The 25,166-nt window shown below is 42.3% G+C and overlaps 1 protein-coding gene across 1 annotated transcript in view; it reads left to right on the forward strand.

Moving 5' to 3' along the window:
• The window catches only part of LOC122539982 (integrin alpha-8-like), a 108,375-nt gene that overhangs the window by 31,637 nt on the left and 51,572 nt on the right, over nt 1-25,166 (forward strand). The window contains exons 3-6 of the mRNA XM_043675234.1: nt 2,494-2,591; nt 8,739-8,913; nt 12,643-12,692; nt 14,807-14,852. Of these exons, the coding sequence (XP_043531169.1) occupies nt 2,494-2,591; nt 8,739-8,913; nt 12,643-12,692; nt 14,807-14,852 (369 nt within the window). The remainder of the gene's footprint in view (nt 1-2,493; nt 2,592-8,738; nt 8,914-12,642; nt 12,693-14,806; nt 14,853-25,166) is intronic.

Here is a 25,166-nt window from a genome sequence, read left to right on the forward strand (position 1 = left end):
TCCTCCGTTTTCCCACTTATCTTTGCTATGTTATACTTTGTCTCTTTTAACTTTATATGTTTCTTAACTTCCCTCGTCAGCCACGGCCACCCATGCCTCCTCCTGGGATCTTTCTTCATTTTTGGAATGAACTGATCCTGCAACTTCTGCATTATACACAGAAATATCCGCCATTGTTCCTCCACGGTCATCCCTGCTAAGGTACTGCACCACTGAACTTTGGTCACTGGCCAAATTGGAAAGCTAAGATAAACCTAGGAAGAAATGGTCCTAATGGAGCCTGGATTAGGCTTTCAAGGAAGATCAGATTACTTACAATGTGGAAACAGGCCCTTCAGCCCAACAAGTCCACACAGCCCCGCCAAAGCGCAATCCACCCATACCCCTATATTTACCGCTTACCTAACACTACGGGCAATTTAGCATGGCCAATTCACCTGACCTTCACATCTTTGGAGTGTGGGAGGAAACCGGAGCACCGGGAGGAAACCCACACAGACACGGGGAGTTTAGGTCGCCTGAGGCGGGAATTGAACCCGGGTCTCTGGCGCTGTGAGGCAGCAGTGCTAACCACTGTGCCACCGTGCCGCCCACGAGGGGAGAAGTTTGAATTGCTGTAAAAGAACAAACTGAGAGTCAGAGGTGGTGCAATGAGCCTTGAGGAAGATGAGCATTCAAGATGATGTAAGACCTCAATCTTGGTTCAGTTGGTGATTCTCCTGCCTCTGAGTCAGGTTGCATTGGATGGAAATCCCACTCCAGAGTCTTCAGCACATAGTCATTTCACTACACCACTGACTGAGTACTGCATTGTCAAACATTAAACCAAGCCCTATTCTTCCTTTTCAGTTGAATATAGAATCACACAATTATAGAATCACACTGATGAGGCCTTTCAGCCCACTAAAATCTATACCATCAAAAGCTACACTAAATTTACACTTCTCCTATTTTCCACCTCTAGGTCCACCTCCTTGAATGTTATGGCATTTCGAGTGCTCAACCAAGTGCTTTTTAAAGTTTGAAAGATTTCCCATCTCAACCACCTTCCCAGGCCCCCATTTCAGACCCCCACCATCAATGGGTGAAAATAGGTATCCTAAACTCTCTAAATCTCCTGCCTTTAAGATTGTGTCCCTTTGTTATTGACTCTTCAACTAAGGGGGAAAACTGCTTTCTATTCATCCTGCCCATGCCCCTTATAATCTTTTCTCCCTCTCAACTTGCCGTGCTCCAAAGAAATCAACCAGAGTTTTTCCGACCTCTTGAATGAACTCCTCTGCAATCCTTCCAGTGTAATCACATCCTTCCTATAGTGCCGATATAAAAATCACATAACTTTTTTTTAAAAATGTTTAAAAAGAGTTCCCCTAGTCTCCTGGCCAACTAACTAACACCGTGATAAGCAGATCACCTGCTTTTATCACATTACTGTTTGTGAGAATTAGCTGTGCACAAATTAACTATTGCACTTGCTGAAGTTACATGAGCAATGACACTTCACTCCCATTTGAAAATGAAGATGTTTGACAAGTGGTCAATCTTGTATTGACAGAAGTAGAACTTATTCACACTGTGTAAAGAAATGGTTTTGGCATTGGTCCTGAAAAAGCCTTTTGCTGGCTTATGTTTCTTGTTCTGAGTCAAAATTTATCTCGAAGTAGTGCTCTTGATGAATATTTGTTATTGCACCAGACATCTCCCTTTCTCAGGTCTTCTCTCATTTATTACTTTGTGCAGTTGAAGAGTCTTGGGACTATTAAACCATCTGTACTTGTTAGAATTAGAATCCCTACAGTGTGAAAACGAACCCTTCAGCCCAACAAGTCCACACCAACCCTCCCAAGAATAACCCACCCTGACCCATTCCCCTACCATAGTAATTGACATTTACCCCTGATTAATGCACCTACCCTACACACCCCTGAACACGACAGGCAATTTAGCATGGCCAATCCCCTTAACCTGCACAACTTTGGATTGTGGGAGGAAATCAGAGGGGAAACCCATGCAGACAAGGGGAGAATGTACAAACTCCGCACAGACAGTCGCCTGAAGCTGGAATTGAACCCGGGTCCCTGGTGCTGTGAGGCATCAGTGCTCACCACTGAGCCACCGTGCCACGGTTGAGGACAGGTTTTAACTTTATTTCAACATCCTCAATGACTTGAATAGCTTTGCAAACATTATTGCCCAGACTCCCACTTCAGGAGCTTGGTGTTATGCTGGTTGATTGCTTTATTTCATATTTCCAGCATCTGCACTACTTCACTTTTCTTTATCTTTGACTGAACTAAAGCCACAATAAGATCTTGCACCTGCAGGGAAGCAAGGAGTGGAAATTTGAGAGATGAAGCAAAATTAAATATGGCAAATTAGGGTATTCTGACAAGAAATACAATTAATTAAAACCAGTTCATACACTCTATCACTGCGCTGAGTGTCTTTCGATTGCCAGCACAGTTTGTCAATAATATGAATTTATTCCTGCAGGTAACCGACATATTCACAATGTCATAGAAGAAATGAAAGATTACAAATCCCATCAATGGTTTGGGGCTACAGTCAAATCACTCAAGGACCAAGTTTTGGTGAGTTCATGTGGTGCAAATCTAGAAGAGAGCTGATGGAGTGAAATTTCCTTTGGAATTGAGCCAGGAAAGTGGTGTTGTGATAATATCACTGGGCTTGTACCACAGTCTAATGCTGTGGTGAGATGGGTTTAAACAGCAAAGGCAACAGGTGGTATTCAAATTCAACTAATCGAAAATCTGGAACTGAAAGATAATTTCAGTAAAGGCAAGTATGGTGCTGTCATTTGTTAGTTCACTGCCACCCTTTAGGGAAGAAAGTCTGCAATGCTAACCAGATCTGTGACTCCAGGCCCATAACACTCTTAAGTCCCCTTTGAAATAGAGTCATAGAGCTGTACAGCATAGAAAAAGACCCTTCAGTACAACTTGTCCATGCTGACCAGCTATCCTAAATTAATCTACTCCATTTGCCAGCACTTGGCCCATATCCCTGTAAACCCATCCTATTCATATACCCATCCAGATGCCTTTTAAAGGTTGTAACTGTACCAGCCTCCACCACTTCCTCTGGCAGCTCATTCCATATACGTGAAATGGTTGCATCTTAGGTGCCTTTTATATCTTTCCCCTCTCCATGCGGAACCTTGCTGAATGCTTTGCTGAAGTCCATATAGACAATGTCTACCTCCTTGCCTTCATCAATCTTCTTTGTCACTTCTTCAAAGTGGTATAGGAAGTTACTCAGGTCAAGAGCAACAAATACTTACCTTGTCAGTGATGCTCCTCATGAAACATTTTTTTTAAAAAGCACAATTGGGATGAAATGCATCCACAGAGCAAAGCATCAAGGGAAGTTCGGGTTCAGGTTGCTGAAAGCCCACAGAAAATCAAGCACCTCCAATAATAGCTATTCTACTATAATGCACTTGAAATTTTAATTTTCAAATAAGAAAAGGGATTTTCATTCAATTGTGTGTAAGGGCACTTTTGGAGCACACACACCAAATCCAAATCTTTATTACTTTTAATTTTTGGATTTTTTTTTTCTTTTCTCTGTTTTCTTTGCACCGATTTGCTGATTTTGTCTTGTTTACGCTCACTCCTATATTTTGTTGCATTTTAATGACATTCACAAGGACTTTTAACATAAATGCACCAGTATAATGGGTTTAATTTTATATTCACCTTCCCAGTTAGATCGCTCCCTTGCTCTGGAATGTCTACAATTGTTGCAACCCTCCGAGATACTAATGTACCTTTCATTCTCTCCTCCTGCACTTTCACAATTTCCTTTCTTCTATCATTGTTGGTCATAGAACATAGAATACAGAACATAGAACAGTACAGCACAGTACAGACCCTTCGGCCCTCAATGGTGTACCAAACTTTTATCGCCCCTAAACCTTCTTCCAATCACCTTAAAATTATGTCTCCTCGTAATAGCCATTTCCACCCCAGGAAAAAGTTCTGGAAGGGCTTATGCCCGAAACGTCAATTCTCCTTCTTCTTTGATGCTGCCTGACCTGCTGCGCTTTTCCAGCAACACATTTTTAAGCTCTGATCCCCAGCATCTGCAGTCCTCATTTTCTCTTAATTGGAAACACACTAGCTTTCGGAGCGACGCTCCTTCATTAGGTGATAGTGGAGGGCTCAATCCTAACACGGAATTTATAGCAAAAATTTATAGTGTGATGTAACTGAAATTATACATTGAAAAATTGATTGTCTGTTAAGCCTTTCATCTGTTAGAATACAATGATAGTTTCACTTCTTTCATGTGTAAATAACAAAACCTTTTTTTTTAAAATGTTGCATTCTCGGGGTTAGCTGTTAACAATGGTGATAGTTAGACAATATGTTGAAGGTGTTAGCCCCCTGTGTTCTCTGTCTATGCCATGATGTTTAGATTGATTCTAATCTAAAAAGTGAGATAACTTAGTTTTACATGAATTCATGCAGTTTTTGAGTTCAGAGTTCTACATGAATGCATGCAGTTTTTGAGCAAAGTATAATGTAACCCTTCAAGGACAAATTCACCCCACAAAATATATGTGTGCATGTGGATCTTTGTCTGTCTGTGTGTGTGTGTGTCTGTCTGGGTTGGGGGTTGTGAGTGTGAGAACATGTATGTGTGTGTGTAGTGAGTGCAGAGTGTCTTAAGTCTGTGAGTATTTCTGGGACAGACTCACTGGAGAGAGTGGTGTTGGGAGTTGGGAAACAAGACCAGGAGATTGGCTCTCACCATGTCTCTCCCCTTCCTGATGTCACATCAGTTGATCAGGACTTTTTAGGAAGGACACCATTAGCTGCTGGAGGCTTTAGCTGTCAGGCAACACCACATGCAGCCTACCAACATCAGTGCAAAGGGATGAGGCCATTACATGATCGGAAATTGAAACTAATTAATGTCTGACCAGGGAGCACTGATGGAATACTTGTAGAGACAGTATGTCAATGGGAGTCTTTTACACAATACAATACAACACAGCCCTTCAGCCCACCAAGCCTGTGCCGATTCCTAGTCTTTATTTAGACCCACTACCTATTGCCCATGTGCAGTTTCTATCCCTCTTTCCCTTCCCCCACCTGAAGATACTCATAATTTTGTAAGCCTCTGTCAGGTTGCCCCTCGACCTTTGTCTTTCCAGTGAAAACAATCCGATCTTATCCAACCTCTCCTCATACCTAAACCCCTCCAGACCAGGCAATATCCAAGTAAAGCTTCTCTGTACCCTCTCCAAAGCATCCATGTCTTTCTGGTAGTGTAGTGAACAGAACTCTGTACAATATTCCATCATCCCACATAATTAACTGTTCTTCCTGCCTACAGACAATAGAAGCCATAGTCTGCCATACTGTGCGCCAGCAGGTTATTTGTTGCAGGGTATGGGGAAAGCACTACAGTTGAGCTTATCTTGATATTTAGACATTAGTACTTTCCAACAAAAACTGCACACAAGCGACTCAGAACAGGAGTCCTGATATCTGGGCCATGCCCCCAGCCTGTCAAGTCAGTTTTAGCTGAAATCATAGGTAAGGTCAGTGTAATAAAAATATTTTAGAGGTCAGAAATACAAGATCAGCAATAATTCCTCAGACAGTGAGAAGTGGTCATTAGCACTACTGCCTCACAGCACCAGGGACCCAGGTTCGGTTCCGACCTCGGGCAACCGTCTGTGTGGAGTTTGCACATTCTCCCAGTAGCTGCGTGTGTTTCCTCCAGGTGCTCTGGTTTTCTCCCACACTCCAAAGATGTGCAGATGAGATGAATTGGCCATTCTAAATTGCCAATAGTGTTTGGTGCATTAGCCAGAGAGAAATGGGTCTGGATGGGTTACTCTTTGGAGGGTCGGTGTGGACTTGTTGGGCCGAAGGGCCTGTTTCCACACTGTAGGGAATCTAATCTAATCTAATCTAGAGGTATAATGGGACTATCACTGGACTAGTAGCATCTTGGGGCTAGTGTTATAGAACAGACAGACTTAGGGGTTCAGGTATCTAATTCTCTGAAGTTTGTATCACATATAGACAGGGAGGTTAAGAAAGTGCTTAGCACACTTGTCTTTATTACTCAGACCTTTGACTATAGGAGTTGGGATATCATATTGAGGTTGTACAGGATGTTGATGAGGCTTCTCCTGGTGTATTGTGTCCAGTTCTGGTTGCCCTATTATAGGAAGGATATTATTAAATTGAAGTGGGTCCAGAAAAAAATTACTAGGATGTTGCCAGGAATGGAGGGATTGAGTCTTAAGGAGAGGCAGAATAGATCGGGAGTTTTTTCAGTGGAGCATAGAAGGGTGAGGAGTGATATTATAAAAGTTTCTAAAGTCATGAGGGGATTAGATAAGGTGAATGGCAAGTGTCTTTTCCCTAGGGTGGGGGATTTCTAGGAGGGAAAGATTTAAAAAAGACATGAAGGGGTACTTTCTAACACAAAGAGTGAAGTTTGTGTCATATATAGACAGAGTGGTTAAGAAAGTGCTTAGCATGCTTGTCTTCACTACTCAGACCTTTGAGTAAAGGAGTTGGGATATCATGTTGAAGTTATACAGGATGTCACAATGTCTCTATGGTTAGTACTACTGCCTCACAGCGCCAGGGACCTGAGTTCAATTCCAGCCTCAGATGACTGTCCGTGTGGAATTTATACATTCTTCCCTGTGTCTGCGTGGGTTTCCTCCCTCAATCTAAAGATGTGCAGGTTAGGTGAATTGGCCATGCTAAATTGCCCATAATGTTTGGGGGATCTATAGGTTGGGTGCATTGGTGGGAGGGTGGGTCCCTCTTCGGAGGGTTGGTGTGGACTTGTTAGGCCGAAGGGCCTGTTTCCACATTGTATAGATGCTGTGTGAGGAATGTGAGGTTTGTGTGAGGAATGAACTTTCAGAGGGAGTAGTGGGGTAGAGTTCAAACTTTAAAAGACATTTGCATAAGAACATGAATAAGAAACTCTTGGAGGGATGTAGGCCAAGTACAGGCAGGTGGGAATATCATAGTTTGGATTGTAGCCAGACTGATTGGACCAGTGGGTCTGTTTCTATACCGTATGACTCTATGACTCTAGTTATTCAAAGGCCGTGGTTAATGCTTTGTGGATGCATATTCAAATGGTGGAGTTTACACTCAATCAGTAAAACAGGAACTGTAAAGTTAGTCTCACTAATGGTGACCTTGAAACTACCATCAATCATTTTGGTTGAAGTTTGTTCTTTAGGGAAGAAAGTCTGCTGTCCATCCCTGGTCTGGTGTATTTGTGAATCCAGACCGACGGCAATTGTAGAGTAAAGGGAATTATACTTGCACTCTAAGTATAACCACTGAGCATGTGTCATAGTGATGTCAGATTACATGGTACTGGAGCATGGCTGTCTAGTGTTATGAACCAGGCAAGACACCCTCAAATCATTTCAAGAAAATAGCCCAGACCCTCACTTTGTTAGTTGTTTTAAGCAGGTGAACAATGGAAATTCCAGGAAAGATGCAGCTGGTCAATTTGCTTAGTTTTAAACAAAACGGAATCTATTTACAGTATTACCAAATGAAACACAAATAAAAGAGAACTGAATACCAAATAATTTAACCGATCCAAAAACCCTAACAGATCATCCCAACTTAATAATGCTGTTCCCCATACTTGCAACAATCTCTAAAAACACTTCTTGGCTCTAAAGATAAAATCAAGTCCAGGGTCTTACAGGAGAGAAGCCAGAGAGAGAGAAGGATCAGCCTGGACCTGCTTCTTTGGAGACCAGCAGTTTTTCAACTCCTGTGCTAAAACAAAACCCAACCAGACAAAAGCAGAGCTGGGAGAACTGACCACTCCACTTTCATTATACAAGTTTTTTTTATTTAAAATACCTTTGTCTACTAGACCATGGAAGTGTCCAAAAGCTAACATTTGAGAGAGTGCAAGATATTAACTGTAATAAGAACCTGAAGGAACATTTTTTTAACCATAGATTTTGAAAATTCATACACTTTTCATTCATTCACATCACGAGATGGGCACGGGGATGTTTTTGTTAACTATTTGCAACTTCCCCACTTCAAAATAAGGGTGTTTGTGCTTCCTTTGTGTCTTTATTTGCTTATGGAGGAGGTTGGCTAAACCACTCTATTCAGAAGGTTGATTTGTACTGACTAACCAATGGGATCTGGCTTGTGGAGATGAAAACCAATCAGGGTTCCAGTTCCTATCCATTGGCCAAAGAACAAAAGCTTGAATGATATCCCTGTCACTACAGTCAATATTCACAATGTCAAAATCTTGGACTTCCTCCAAACCAATGCTATGCAAGAACAGCAATGGTTGTGAGGTAAGGCCTTCCATGGCAGATGGCAATAGTGAGTAAAACTGGCCCTTATCAGCATTTCTCACAATCACAAGGAATCATTGAACTTCCTTTATAACAGGACTATGGGTCTGCATACACCACATGGACTGCAGCAGTTCATGAAAGTAATTCACCTCCACCCTCACAAAGTCAATGAGAGATGGATTACAAATACTGGCTAACCAGCAATGTCTACATCCAGGGAGCAAATAAAAAAACAGTGTATATGAGTCTTTGGTAATCAGGGAGTTTTCTTACTCCTTCAGGAAGAAATGTTTTAGGAAGAGATTTTGTTTAAAACAAAAATCTATTAAAGCAATCATTGCTGATGTGTTAACAATACTAAATATCTATGTTCAATCTGCAGGCCTGTGCTCCATTGTACCACTGGAAATATTCACGGACCATCAACTCCAAGGTCGAGACTGGTGGAGTGACGCCAGTGGGCACGTGCCGAATAGCAGTTCAAAACTTCAGGAGCTACGCAGAATATTCACCCTGTCGTTCCAATATTTTGCAATGGCAGCTTAATATATCAAACAGTAAGAGAATGTCCTGCATAAAATGATGAGATTTTTAAAAATGTCAAAATTCCTGAACTCTTAAAGTTTGTGAGGACTCAGTGATTGAATTAGGCTGTTCCCCAGCAGCACAGAATGGCTTCACAGGTTAATTTTTCATCACACCAGATCTTTTTGATAAAGTTCATATGATGATGTTTGAAACTCTTCTGGGATTTTGTTTCATGGTCTCTCTGTTGCTTTTGGTAAGCTTGAAATTAAATCTCCTGCCACGCTTTTACATGTCAAATGAAATACACATGTAGCAAGAAAAAAGAGAGAGAAAATGGTCTTTTCAGAAGGAGTCAGGAGATAAATCAAGAAAATCAAACACTGGGTTGGATAACAATTTGAGCTCGGGAATCTGACACTCAGTTCAGATTAGATTACTTAGTGTGGAAACAGGCCCTTCGGCCCAACAAGTCCACACCGCCCCTCCGAAGTGCAACCCACCCATTCCCCTACATTTACCCCTTTACCTAACACTACGGGCAATTTAGCATGGCCAATTCACCTAACCTGCACATCTTTGGACTGTGGGAGGAAACCAGAGGAAACCCACGCAGACATGGGGAGAATGTGCAAACTCCACACAGTCAGTCACTTGAGTCAGGAATTGAACCCAGGTCTCTTGTGCTGTGAGGCAGCAGTGCTAACCACTGTGCCGCCCACTACCGTTCACTTCCAGGCTGTGACCCTGTGCCACATCTGCATCACTGCACATTGCTGTTTTAATCCTCAGATTCCTCAGTCAGCCAGAATTTATCTTGGCACTGAATTACTGTACTGGTGTCGGTGTCATACGGAAACGGGCCCTTCAGTCCACTCGTCTATGCCAAGCATAATCCCAAATTGAACTAGTCCCACTTTCCTGCTCCCACCCATACTCTAAACCTTTCTTATTCAGGTACCTGTCCAAATGTCTTTTAAATGTTGTAACTGTACCTGCATCTACCACTTCCATAAATGCAGTTCATTCCACATACGCACCACCCTCTGTTCAGAAAAAAGTTGCCCTTCAGGTCCCTTTTAAATCTTTCTCCCGTAATCTTAAACCTATGCCCTATCGTTTTGGACTCCTTTAACCGAGGGAAAAGACCTTGACTATTCACTTTATCAATGCACCTCATGATTTTATAAACTTCTATAAAATCACCCCGCAGCCTCTGACGCTCTAGGGAAAGAAAGTCCCAGTCTATGCAGCCTCTCCATTCCTGGCAATATCCTTGTAAATCTTTCCTGCACCCTTTCCGATTGGATTGTACGCAGTACTTCAAAAGTGGCCTCACTAATGTCCTGTGCAGCTGCAATATGACATCCCAACACCTTCACTCAATGTACTGACCAGTTAGCAGAGGCAGGAACTGGTTCTGAAGGCAGTGCTCAAAGACAGAAGGCAGCTAAGGCAGCTATACACAAGAGAACATAGGTATATTTTTTTCAGCATTTTAATTCATCTGCACCATCACATCTGGCTCCCTCCGTTTCCCTAATAGATGTGCAAACACAAGCCCCAGACTGTTCACTCTTCACACTCGCTATTTTGAAAGTCTCCTTTTGGCCTTCTCTAGGTCATCAACAAGCTCTTCAACAGGTTAATAGCATCTTAATCAGCAAGAGGCAGGTTGTCAGCTCTCCCATTGCTCTGGTCTTGTAGTAGCAGAGAATTAATCTCTACTTGGGGAGGTATGTTTTGATCAGGGATAGTCAGCATGGCTTGGTTGGAGACAGATCATGCCAATGAAATTTGATTACATTTTTCAAGGAGGTGATCAGGCAGGTAGTACAGTTGAACTAGTTTATACAGATTTCAGCAAGGCCTTTGACAAGGTCCCATGTGGCAGACTGATAAAGAAGGCAGAAGGGAATGGGACCCGGAGTAACTTGGAAGATCCTAATTTGGTTTAGGAGACAGGGGGTGGTTGTTGAAGGCTCTTTGTCTGACTAGAGGCCGGTACTTTATACATGGATGGATTAGTGCTGGGTCCCTTATTATTCATGATGTATATATAAATGATATAGAATTGAATGTGGGAGGCATGAAAAGTAAGCTTGGGGATGACATGAAAATTGGCTGGGTGGAAGGTCTTAGTTTGTAGGAGGTTGTAGACAGGTTTGTCAGATGGACAGATCAGTGGCAGATGACATTTAACCCTGAAAAATGTGAGGCGATGCACTTTGGAAGGAGAAACAAGACAAGGGAGTACTCAATATATTGCAGTACACTAAGAAGTTCTTGGGGTGCTTATCTACAGATCCCTGAATGCAGCTGGACATGTTAATAGAGTGTTTAAAAAGACTATGGGACACTTGCCTTTATCTGTCATGGCATAGATTATCAGAGCAGGGTGGTTATGTATAAGATTTCTGTGAGGTTAGAGTACTATGTGGTCACCACACTATAAGAAGGATGTGATTCCACTGACGGTGAGGCAAAGAAATTTAACCAGGATATTCTTGGGTTGGAGTATTTTAGCTACAGAATCTGGAATGCACTATCTTGCATGGGGAAGTGACAGCCCAGTGGTATCATTGCTGGACTGTTAATCTAGACACTCAGATAATGTTTTGGGGATCTGAGTTCAAATCCCGTCACAGCAGATGGTGGAATTTGAATTCAATAAAAAAAGTCTAAGGTTCTATTTTTGACCACGAAGCCGCTGTCGATTGTCAGGAAAACCCCTCTGTTTCATTAATATCCTTTAGGGAAGGAAACTGCCATCCTTATCTGTGACTCCTGATGAGGTGACTCTTAACATCCCGCTGGGCAATTAGGGATGGGCAATAAATACTGCCGAACCAATGCCTTCTTCATCAGTGAATGAATTTTTTTAAAAAGTGAAAATCTCACAACCTTTAAGTATGTGGATGAGCTCTTGAAATGTCACAACAGTCAAGGCTATGGGTCAATGGGGATTAGTTAGTGCAGATAGGTTATTGCTGATGCAATGGGCCAAAGGGCCACTCTGTGGGCTATGACTCTATGAGTAGTGCATTTTAGAGGTATTGATAGACTGACACATTATCCATGAACACTATTTTCAAAGCTGGACATACTGCCCTCACTGGCAATTGAAAATCTAGCTCATAGAGTGGAAAGGGATTTAATGAAAGCAATGGGCCTTGTGATCAGAAAGAAACCAAGCTAAATGAGGATGAAATATGTGCCAAGAAATTTAAATTAAACTAACAGCCAGAATTGGACAATAGCAATTGTACAAAATTCAGAGGTAATAGAGTGAGAAATAAGGGGAAAAGGAGGGTCAATTTGTAAGTGAGGTGACAGAGGCCTACATTAAGATGTAAGCAATGGAGCCTAAAGCTGCAAACTCTTGAGTTTGTTTAAAAGTAAAATGTTGGTTTCCTGGCGCTGGGAAATAAAAGTGAAGTTTACACAGTCAGATCATTAGAGATGGGTTTGTTTTTGACAGATTCACAACTGATTTCTTGCTATATTTTGTGTTAAAATGGAACAACTGGAAATGTGTCTACGTCTCACTCTGCAGCTTCCAAAATTCACTGTCACCATGGCCATGATTTGCCTCTGCATGCTTTGTTTGAATCTTTCTGCTCAGACATTTCTGGGGAATAGGAAAGAGACAGGAATTATCTAAAATGCAACCCAAGCAGCAAACACAACAGCTTTCTATGTGTGTGTGCGTGAAATTGTAGCCTGTGAGGTAAATGATTAATGACAGTGTTATTTCTCAGTCCCAGATCAGCGTTTTTGTGAAGCCGGCTGGAGCAGTGTAATCACGGAGGTAATACTTTAACATTGTGCGTTTCTGCTCTTCATTCCCATTGTTGCAATAACTTTGATTTTGCAAATTTGATGCTGGTAAGTTTGGAACTGACCCTGAGCTGCATTAGTGCACAAATACTTAATATGTTCACAAGTTTGTCTTCTACTATTTGCACAGAAACACAAATACATATATTAAATGTTCCAAAGAATTCATTAAACATTAGATAAATACATTTGATACGGGTGTGTTGAAGGCTCAGAGAATATGTATGTTCATATCACTCATTCTCTTTTAGTCTATGGTAAGGGGAAATGAAAGACTCGGTCACTTTTAGTCTGTGCCTCCGCCTTGCAGTTAACTGTGACACCCTTACTCTTTAGTGATAATGAAGTGGTTCAGGGTAATTCACCATTTGACTATATCTCAAGACCCAACTTCTGATGATATTTTCCAATCAAGATGTGCAGTGATGTTATTACGCACTTCTGAAAATGGGTCTCCTGGCTCAGAAGTAGGGGCACTGCCACAGCACCACACACGCCCAAAACTACTAATCTGCATGTGTACCCTCCTGGTGGAAGTGACTGGAAGTGAGGGGAGGTTGGGGGGGGAGTTGCAGGTAAAGGGACCAAGGTGGTGAAGTGGGGATAGGTGAAGACAGGTAGAACCATACAGTCATACAGCATGGAAATGGACCCTTAGGTCCAACCAGTCCATGCCAATCATAATCCCAACTAAACATAGCCCCATCTGCCTGCACTTCGTCCATTTCCTTCCAAACATTTCTTACTTGTGTATTTATTTCTTATTTGTGTATTTATCCAAATGTCTTTTCAAAGTTGTAACTGTACCTGCATCCACACTTCCTCTGCAAGTTCATTCCACACACAAAACACCCTCTCATGTCTTTTTTAAATCTTACCCCTCTTGCCTGAAAAAAAATGTCCGCTGTCTTGAAATTCATCCTAGGGGAAAGACACCTTATCTGTACCCCTCATGATTTTATAAACTCCTCAAACTAATTCTTAAAATTATTTTTGTAGGTAAATAAAACTAAAACAGAATCATGCAGTGGGATGTTTAATGAAGCAGGGTTGAGATATCAAATTAACAGGGTTTGCATGCAGAACGTCTCATTCTCCTGCTTGAGGAATATAGTTTCTATCTTACATTGTGGCTGTAGCTTTTTCTCAGAGATCGCAAGGAGGAGGAATAATCTAATGATCACAGTGAAGTTAAAGTCCTTAAATTATTGGGTTTACAGACTTACTAGAAGAGGTTCACTCTTTGCAAAGAAAATTGTAATAATTGCAGCTTCATATTTGAGGGAAACCAAACAAGAGCCAGGGTTTTTTAACTTTCATCTACAGTGCCTTTCATGTCGAATAGCTTTGTGTGTGTGATGAATAAACAGTTGGCCACTAGGGGGTGACAGCAAACTTAGGAGACAGGAGAAAATTAGTCAGCGAGAACATAATGCTAATAATCCATGTAAATAGTTGCTTCAGGGTACTATTACTGTAGAATTCTGCATTGACAAGGCAAGGAAAAAGGACTTACTTAATGCCCTAGTTTTGCAGTCATTTAAGTCAATAGGTTAATACCTCGAGTGATGCAGCTGAGCAGTAAAACCTAAACACTCAGTCTTCCCTGCGCAGCTTCATCAAAACTCTCTGTGAAGCAGGGCTTCTTGAAGGTGCAATATTGCAGCCAATAAAGCATCCCAGAATCCAAGCCTGCCTTGACATTGAAACCAACATGAGCCTAAGTCCATTGCACAGCTCTTGACATTGCACAGCAGCAACAAGATGTGGATGGCTAGATCGTTCTTAAACTGGGATCGCTGCTTTTCTCCTGATTTGGTTGCACTTGTCAACTTTGTCCTGCTACAATATGCAACATGGCCCGAAAGATCAGGAAAGTGTACCGCTCTACATTTCAGAGGAAGCTAAGACAACCCTACAAGTGGTAAAACTATTTTATATACCTTTTTTGGCAGAATACATCAACAAGGGCCAAAATAGCAGAATTTTAGATCCTCAATTATCACCAGGTAGCAGCTATTCTATGCTATACACACATAAGGCAAGAGCCAATGTTTTGTAAGAGTTTAATCCTTTGTGTTTTAGGCAGGAGACATACTACTTGGTGCACCTGGCAGCTACTTCTGGCAAGGTAAGGAACCCTAATATTAAAGGGCTGCGTGTTAAATTGTATTGTTATTTTAACCAAAACCTTACCTCTCTTCTTGGAATAAAAACTTGTGAAACCCCCTGAATAGTGTTATGGTAGGGGTTAGGGGTAGTTTCAGGTTCTCACCCATCTCTGTGAAAAGAATGCTGCCCTGAATGAGCTCTTAGATTTATGAAGGACCTCCCCATATGCAATGCTACTAGCAATGGATTCCTCTCAAATTTTAAACTTTTTCTCTAAATTTATTCAATCAAGCACTTTGATGTTTTATTTAGGTCTTATCACATAAACTCTCCCTATTGTCCAGAATACAGTCTGATCAGCAATTCTGTTGCATTGTTTTCTGGCATCATCCTGTATTTGTTTTGCATTTGATGTCTCTCTTTATGTTGTGGAATTGTTCAGCTGTAGGAAAAACATGCTCATAATTAAACAATTTTTTTTTAAATTTCAAAAATATACTTTATTTATAAAAATATATATGCATACACAGTCACTAAAGCAGTTCGGTTCTGTACAGTAACGTTTGAAGAAAAACAAATGAACATTGCAATTGAACTCTATCCAACAAAACAAACTCAAGGCATTTTTTACTTGTACAGGATTATATTTACATATATCTGAGGCATCAAGGGGGGGTCCAATAACTGAACCAACCCCCATTTACCTTTAGCAGAAAGACGTCTGACAGTGGTCTTTCCTCATTGTGCCCTGGTGGCAGCTGCCCAAGCTTCAGTGCGTCCCTCAGCACGTAGCCCTGGACCTTGGAATGTACCAGCCTGCAACACTCGGTCAGAGTCAACTCTTGGCTCTGGAAGACCAAAAGGATTTGGGCAGACCAAAAGCGTCTTTCACCAAGCTGATGGTCCTCCAGGCACGGTTGATGTTTGTCTGGGTGTGCATCCTGGCAAACAGACCGTAGAGCACAGAGTCCTGCGTCACAGAGTGCTTGGGACAAACTGTGATAAAAACCATTGCATCTGTCTCCAGACATCCTTTGCAAAGGCACATTCCAGCAGGAGATATGTGACAGCTTCATCCCCCACTGCAGCCACTTCGAGGGCAGTATAGAGTGGCACAGAGAGTCTGGGCATAAACGAAGGATCTCACCAGTAGTACCCTTCTCACCACCAGCCAAACGATGTATTGGTGCTTGTTGGAAAGTTCTGGTGATGAGGCATTCTGGCAAATGACTTTGACTGTCTGCTCAGGGAGCAACCTGACAGGATCCACACACTCCTTTTCCTGCAGGGTCTCGAGGACACCACGTGCTGATCACTTCCTGATGGACTTGTGGTCAAAGGTGTTTTTCTTTGCAAATATCTCCACGAAGGACAGGTGGTACAGAATGGTCCAACTACTTAGAGCGAGGCCAGTCCCATCCTTGGCAATACTGAGGACTGGTGTAACCTCAGTACACCGTGACATTTGCCATTTATTTACAAAAGGTCTACTGTCAGCTGTAATGTCACAATATTGCCATGCAGAATCATATTATGCTTTGAGTCTATCACCTATTCGAGGCCCCTACTGCAAAGATTAGTTCATACTATAACATTGGTGACTGCTATGCTTGGGGAAATCTGTCTGACGTGTAGCCAGACATGAGATCCTAAAGGACCATCTGCTAGGCTACAACCTATGGTAAAAATATACATTCTTAAACATTGGAAGAGGAGGAGCAGGAGTACTTTTGGATATCCTGGGGACATGACAGGATGTTACGCAAAACAGATTCTTTCTTTCCTTAATAGTCCTATAATTTATTTCTCGCTGATCTGTGTTTCATATAATAGATTATGTTTAACTGTAAAACCCAAAATGTTGATTGCCTTCGAAGCTCTGAGTTTTAGGTTTATTTACTTTAAGCTCAATTCTCATTCAGCCTGTTTCTCTCTGTAATGATCCATAATCAGTGTTTATTATTAAACACTGATTATGTGACAGTCAAATAGAAAGAGATTCCTGTGCAATGCTGTTAATTTACAAACGCCATTCACCTTTGTTTTACATTTCTAATCCACAAAAACCATCACTTATGTTTAAGACAGTCAACATGTCGAGAACATTTCTTAATTGCTGCTCATTAACATAATGTGATGCAGTGTGAGCAGTCGTGCCTAATTTAAATACATTGCCCTTGTAGCGGTACACTTGCGCTTTTGTTTTTCTAGTTTATCTTAACTGTGGAAAATTAATGATTATGTATGGCTTCACTCTCTCAGCCAAAACAGGAATTACTTGCATCTGCAAAGCTTCTATTGGTGTGTCACAGGGATTGAGAAAAAAAACACTTAATGGAGCTAAGTGTGAGATGAGAAAGATGACCAAAATGCCTGGCTAAAAGAGATGGCATCTAATGAGGCTTTGGAAGAGGACAGAGTAGCTGAAAATCAAGTATTTTTAGTGGTGTAAGTTGAAATGACTTGAACACTTGCATGTGTACATAGAACACCATAAAGGTTCCTATACAGTCACCATAGGAGGAGAAATAATGGATACAATTCTGGAGATAGGAAATTAGGAACAGGAATAGGCATTCAACCCCTTGAGCCTGTTCTGCAATTCAGTAAGATCATGGCTGATCTCTGGCCCAATTCCATCTCTCTGCATTTGGCCCATGTCACTTAATACCTTTGCTTATCAAAATGTTATCTATGTCAGATTTAAAATTAACAACTGATACAGCATTCACTGCCATTTGTGGAAGAGAGTTTCAAATATTTACCACAATTTGTCTGTAAAATCATGGGGGGGGGGGGGGGCTGGCGCATGGATAGAGTAAATAGACAAGGATTTTTCCCTGCGGTGGGAGAGTCCAGAACTAGAGGGGCATAGGTTTAGGGTTAGAAAGGGACCTAAGGGGCAACCTTTTCAAGCAAAGGTTGGTACATGTATGGAATGAGCTGCCAGAGGAAGTGGTGGAGGCTGGTATAATAACAACATTTAAAAGACATCTGGAGGTGTGCAAGAAAAGCAAGGGATTTGGGCTAAGTGCTGGCATATGAGACTAAATTAATTTAGGATGTCTGGTCAGCATGGACAAGTTGGACCAAATGGTCTATTTCCATGCTGTATATCTCTATGACTCTATGTGTCCTAGCATCCCTTCTGAATGGTCTGGCCCCTAGTTCTAGATTTCCCAAACAGTGGTATTACGTTATCGTCATCTACACTATCTTTTTCTGTTAATATCATAGAGTCATAGAACCCCAACAGTGCAGAAAGATGGCATTCAGCCCATCAAGCCCTGCACTGATCCTCTGAAGATCATTCCACCCAGATCCAGCCTCCCGTCCTGTCCCCATAATTCCGCATTTACCATGGCTAATCTACCTAGCCTGCACATCCCTGGACACTGCGAGACAAATTTAGCATGGCCAATCCACCTAACCTGCATATTTTCGGACTATAGGAGGAAACCCATGCAGACACAGGGAGAATGTGCGAACCCCACACAACAATCACCCGAGGCTGGCCGTGCTAACCATTCAACAGTGCTCCAAAAGCTCGTGATTTCAATTAAATCTGTTGGACCATAACCTGGTATCATATGACTTCTGACATCCTTTTTTTAAAAGTGCTGTTGTTTTAATTGCTTTTTTTCCAAAGTTCCAAAACAATGCAACAGCTTATAAAATGGTAGTTGCTGCTCCAGAACTTTGAGGAGATCAGCTCCAACACTGAAAATCCCTTAAAAAAGGAGCATCTCTTACAGCCACAATTTTTTTCCCCATTCTTCATCTTGGATTACCCAGAAAGAGATCTTGGAGTACTGCTTCATAGCTTCTTGAAAGTGGAGTCGCAGGTAGACAGGATAGTAAAGAAGACGCTTGGTATGCTTGCCATTATTGGTCAGTGCATTGGGTATAGGAGTTGGAAGGTCATATTGTGGCTGTGTAGGACATTGGTTAGGCCACTTTTGGAATATTGTGTGCAATTCTGGTCTCCCTACTATAGGAAGGATGTTGTGAAACTTGAAAGGGTTCAGAAAAGATTTACAAGGATGTCACAAGGATTGGATAGATTGAGCTATTGGGAGAGGCTGAAAAGGCTGGGCTATTTTCCCTGGAGCATCGGAGGCTGTGGGGTGATACGGTGGCTCAGTGGTTAGCACTGCTGCCTCACAGCACCAAGAACCCAGGTCCGATTCCAGCCTCGAACGACTGGCGTGTGGAGTTTGCACATTCTCCCCGTGTGTGCATGGGTTTCCTCTGGGTGCTCCAGTTTCCTCCTACATTTCCAAACATGTGCAGGTTAGGTGAATTGGCCAAACTAAATTACCCATAGTGTGTGGGTTAGGTGCATTAGTCAGGGGTAAATGAAGACTAATAGTGTAGGGGAATGGCTCAGGGTGGGTTACTCTTTGGAGGGTCAATGTAGACTAGTTTGACCAAGTGACCTGTTTCTGCACTGTAGGGATTCTATGATCTATATATGACCTTATAGATATTTATAAAATCATGGGGAGCAGAGATAGAGTGAAGAGCCAAGGTCTTTTACCCAGGGTAGTGGACTCTAAAACTAGACAGTATAGGTTTAAGATGAGAGGGGAAAGATATAAAAGGGATCTAAGGGGCAACTTTTTCATGCTGAGGGTGGTCAGTATATGAAAAGAGCTGCCAGAGGAAGAGGTGGAGATGGGTATAATTACAACATTTTAAAGGCACCTGGATGGGTACATGAATAGGAAGGGTTTAGAAGGATAGGGGCCAAGTGCTGGCAAATGAGACTAGGTTAATTTAAGATATCTGAATGACATGGATGAGTTGGACCAAAGGGCCTGTTTCCACGCTGTGTATCTCTATGACTTTCTATGACTAGTAATCTACTTCCGCCGCCTGGTTTGATAAAATTGTACTTCTGTTCATTGATGAAACCGAGTGTGGATTTTTTAATCTTAAATTAAAGGTTACCAGGATATTGCCTGTTCTGGACAGTTTTAGTTATGAGGAGAGGTTGGATAAATTCAAATTGTTTTCATTACAAAGACAGAGGCTGAGGGGTGACTTGATCGAGGTCTACTATAAGAGGCGTAGATAGGGTGGATAGTCAGAGGCTTTTTCCCAGGGTGGAAAGGTCAACAAAAAGAGGGCACAGGTTCAAGGTGAGGGGAGGGGGGGGGGAGATTTAGGGGAACATTTTTCAGACAGATGGTGGAGGGTGTCTGGAACACACTGCCAGTGAAGGTGGTAGAGGCAGACACATTAGCAACATTTAAAGTGTATCTGGATAGACATATGGACAGGAGGTGAACAGTGGGATAGAAATTGCATGTGGGTAGTAAGTATTTGGTTTAAAGAAGGATTAGGAATTGGTGCAGGCTTGGTGGGAGATATGCAAAGGGACTGCTCCTGTGCTGTATAGTTCTTTGTTCTTTGTTCCATAGTGGTCACAGTGAGGCATTAACCACTCTACAGATTAAATTGGTCTTATTTCGCACTTGCAAAATCTTATAGAATAATGGAGCATACTATTTCCATCAGAGTTAAAAATCACACAACACCAGGTTATAGTCCAACAGGTTTAATTGGAAGCACATTAGCTTTCGGAGCGACGCTCCAAAAGCTAGTGTGCTTCCAATTAAACCTGTTGGACTATAACCTGGTGTTGTCTGATTTTTAACTTTGCACACCCCAGTCCAACACCAGCATCTCCAAATCATATTTCCATCAGAGTCATGATAAATGTCACACAGGCAGGCAGTATTAAAGTTCAGCAGACAGCAATGTGATTTGTTATGGTTGAGAGATTCCTGGGATCTGCTGATGCTTCTCCTTTACCAGAGATCTGATTTGTGCTGTACCTTCAGCAGTGACATAGACAAGATAAGAGCCGTGCTCGAGACATCCCTGGCCTGTTGGTTTACGTTGAGAGGACTTTGTCTTTTATAATATGTTGGAAGTTCTGCTACATTCACTTCCATCACAGGCTGGGAGAGCATAGTGTGAAATCATATGTTTATCTGGATAAGCCTGATTCTGCTTTGCCCCTCATTACTCTTCGCTCAGGCACAAACTAGAAGTTTCCCAGTATGGTTGCTGCAGTTTTAAACTTTACAAGTGCTATTGTGGTTTGAGATACGTTCCACAGAAAAAAAAATTGAAGCACAATTAAAGTCTCAGTCATGTGCTGGATCCAAGATGGCGGCAATCTAGGAGGATCTCATTGCAGAGCTCTACACCACAGCACAAGCAGGACGAACTTTCAACCCGCCAAACCCGGACCATGGATTTCCAGGAAACTGTGAAAAATTAACTTACCTGCGTTTTTGCCATCCAGAGATGCCGAAGAAGGGAGGAGGAGCGTCTGAGGCTGGGCCCGCGGCCTAGCCTGCAGGATCCTCGGACTCAATTATTTTCGAGGCCCTGGTGAATGAGCTCATGAAATATCACGAGATGTTGGGTAAGCAGATGAAGGAGAAGCTGGCCCCGATCTCTATCATGCTGCAGAAGCATGAACAGCAGCTGGGAGACCTGGAAAAAAGGACGGACGAGGTTGAAAACAGAGTCCCAATGGTGGAAGCTGATACCAGTTCCTCCAAGGACAGAATCCAAGCCCTGGAGGCACATGTCCATAGTTTACGTGACCAAGTGGATGATCTTGAGAACAGGGGCAGGAGAAAAAATATTCGGATCGCCGGTCTGTCGGAGGGTAAGGAAGGTGAGCGGCAGGTGGAATTTATTGAGGACTGGTTGCCGAAATTCCTTAACTTGGAAGTTGGAATGAGAGGCTTGAAGATTGAGAGGGATCACTGGGTCACAGCGCAGAGGTCAGGTCTGGGTCAACATCCTCATCCTCTCCTGGTGCGGTTTCATCACTATCGGGATAAGGAGAGAATTGTGGAAGCTTCCAGAATCAAGGGGAAGGATCTGAAGGCCCTAATTTATGGGGGCTCTAAGATCATGTTCTTCCAGGACTTTTCAGTGGCGGTGATCCAGAAAAGAAAATCCTATGATGGTGTCAAGAGAAGACTGAGGGAGCTCGGGATCCAGTACTCTCTGAGGTATCTGGCAGTGCTACGGTACACCTAACATGGATCCGTACATCTCTTTGACACGTCGGAGAAGGCAGAGACTTTGTGGACAAATTAAATTAATCTGAACAATTTAGTATGTATAAACAGTAATGTGGTTTGGGTATGTCTTTTCTTTAAGAAACAAAGGAAGTCCGGTTGGTGCTTTCTTTTCCTTTTTTTATTGGTAATAATTTGGGTTAAACTATGCTTGGCGGTAATGAGGCATGTACTTTCAATTTCTAAGTTAAGTTATGCCAAAGGATGGGTGGGGTATTCACCCCTTTTTCTCTTCCATGGTGTATTTACTTTCTTTTCTGCTTGTGTTTGCAGTGTGGCTCTAGCTAGTAGGAGGCAAATTGGCTGGGATGGCTAGATGCCTACTTACCGGCAGTTTGGGATGGGTAGTTGCCCCTTTTGAGCAGGGAGTGAGTTCCCCTATTCAGCGCCATTGGCGTTTTATATGTTAGTTTGTTTTTTGGTTTTTATTGTATATAATTTTTGATAGCTTTGTAGGTTTGTTAAATGTAGTGGTTTTAGTTTATGTAGTTTTTATGTTTGATGGATCATGTGACACTAAAATTTAGCGATTTGTGGTTCGAGTCCCTCAGCTCTGTTACTGCAGAAGGTTATGGCTAATGACTTGATTAAATGGTGGTACCTGGAATATCAAGGGGAGTCACTCACCAATTAAGAGGATGAAGGCATTTTTGAGTCTTAGAAAGGAGAAGGTGGATATTGCTTTGTTACAGGAGACACATTTGGATGGTAGGGAGCATTTGAAACTACAGCAGAGTGGCTTTGATCCGGTTTACTTTTCATCTTTTAATACCAGAAGTAGGGGAGTGGCTATATTGATTGGGAGGAATCTCCCATTTAAGTTACTACAGTGTGTGAATGACACACACGGGAAATTTGTAATTCTCAAAGCCCTAATAAATGGGGAAGAGTATGGTGTTTTAAATGTTTCTTGCCCTCAAGCTCATCCCCTCAAATTTTTGGTAGATGCGTTTTGTAAACTGATCAGTCTTGAGTCCTGGAATAGGGGGAGATTTCAATTATCTCATGGATCCCACAGTAGACAGGTTGCCCAAACGACCCTCGATAGCTTCTGTACAAACTAAACAATTAGTGGATCTATGCATAGAGTTAGGGTTGGTGGACATCTGGAGGCATCTCCACCCTACAGGCAGGGACTTTACATTTTTTTCCAATCCACACAGATGTCACACCAGGATTGATTTTTTTCTGACCTGTGGCAACCCTGGACTTGGTGGCATCTTGTACGATTGGTAATATTACCATCTCCGATCATGTTCCAATGTACCTGTTGGTTAAGATTAAGGATGTTACAGTGTGTTCAAAGTACTGGTAAATGGATCCCTTTATCCTCAAGGATAATAAGCTTGTGGAGTATTTCTCTAGGGAATTTCGGACGTTCCTAGACATTAACTCAGGCTGGGTTAGTAGCCCATCCGTCCTTTGTGAAACTGCCAAAGCCTATGCCGGGGGGGGGGGTTAATTATTTCCTACTCTGCTAGTAGGAAGCAGCAGAAGGATGAGCAGCAATGTCTCCTTGAAGCATGGTTGAAGGCAGCCAAGAAGGCTTACTTTGACAGACCTCATTGGTCAAGCTACAGAGGATTACAGTGCTGCGGTCTGCATTGAATTCCGTGCTCACACAGACAGCAAAGAAAGAGCTTACCTTTGCAAAGCAAAGGTTGTATGAGCATGGTGACAGGCGAGACAAATACTTAGCATATTTTACCAGGAAAAGGACTGCCCTCAAGCCATTACAGTGATTAGGGAAGGGTCTGGGAACCTAACATGTGATTCCAAAAAGACTAATGTGGCATTCTGGAGCTTTTACTCTAAATTTATACCAATCTGAGGGTTGTGCGGAGGGGTGGGCCAAAATTGAGTCCTTTTTCAAGGATCTGGAGCTCCCAGGCATGACTCCCAAACAAAAATCCTTTCTCAAAGCCCGCTTATCAGAGCAAGAGGTGCAGGAGGCTGTAAAGCTGCTACAGGGAAGAAGGTGCCTGGTCCTGATGGACTTCCCAGCGAATTCTATAAGGATTTATAAACATACCGTCAGGCATGGTACTCAATACGTTTAATGATTCATACAGCCATGATTGTCTCCCGCCATCTCCGAGAGAGGCCAATATTTTGCTCATTCTTAAAAAAGGGAAGGTCCTGGAGGACTGTGCTTCGTATAGGCCCATTTCACTCTTCAATGTTCACTTTAAAATCCTCTCTAAGACTCTTGCGTTAAGGCTGGAGACTGTGTTACCTTCTATTGTTAAAGAGGACCAGACGTGCTTCATAAAGGGCCGCAGGTCCTTCAATAGTGTTAGGAGGCTGCTTAATGTAATTCAAGCATGTCAACAACAGTCAATACAGGGATTAGTGACTTCTCTAGATGCAGAGAAGACATTTGACCAAGTTGAGCAACCGTTTCTTTTCTATACTCTGGAGCGGTTTGGCTTGGACGAAGTCTTTACAAGATGGGTAAAGGTTCTCTACAGTGACCCTCTCGCTGCCGTCATCACCAAAGAGGTGCAATCAAGCAATTTTAACATTTTTTGGGGCAGCCAGCAGGGCTGTCCCCTTTTGCCACTACTTTTTACATCAGTGATTAAAGCATTGGCGGAGGCCATTTGTAGGGATCCTAATATATCAGCTCCAGCGGTGGAGTCAAAATTACATAAGATTTTGTTGTACGTGGACAATGTCCTTTTTTTTGTCAAATCCAGCAGTTTCGGTGCCTCACCTGATATAATGCATCAGTGCGTTTGGTGCCTTTTTCAGGGTACAAGATTAATCCTGCAAAATCAGAGGCTATGCCTATGGGTGGTCTTACGAAGGAGCTAGGTCTTGAGGGCAAAACTCGATTCCCATTTAAGTGGTCACAGAGGGGTTTGTGTATTTGGGCATATTCATTACTCTAGTTCTGGATCAGCTGTTCAAAGCTAATTTTGTTCAATTATTTGACAAAATCAAACAAGACCTTCAAAGATGGGAGGCACTTCCGGTCTCGTGGTTGGGTTGGATAGCACTTATTAAGATGAATATTCTCCTCCTTTCGTTGTACCGTATACGGATGCTCCCCCGATTTTCAATAAGCAAACATTCAGGAGATTGAATGGCTGGTTCAACTCCTTTATTTGGCATCATAAGCCGCTTCTCATTAAATTAGCTGAACTGCAATTGCCTCACAGATTGGGGGGAGTGGACCTTATGGACATTAAAAGCTACCCACTGAGCTCGCTTTTATC

The sequence above is a fragment of the Chiloscyllium plagiosum genome, chromosome 33 (genome assembly GCF_004010195.1).
Source record: "Chiloscyllium plagiosum isolate BGI_BamShark_2017 chromosome 33, ASM401019v2, whole genome shotgun sequence".
NCBI lineage: Eukaryota > Metazoa > Chordata > Chondrichthyes > Orectolobiformes > Hemiscylliidae > Chiloscyllium > Chiloscyllium plagiosum.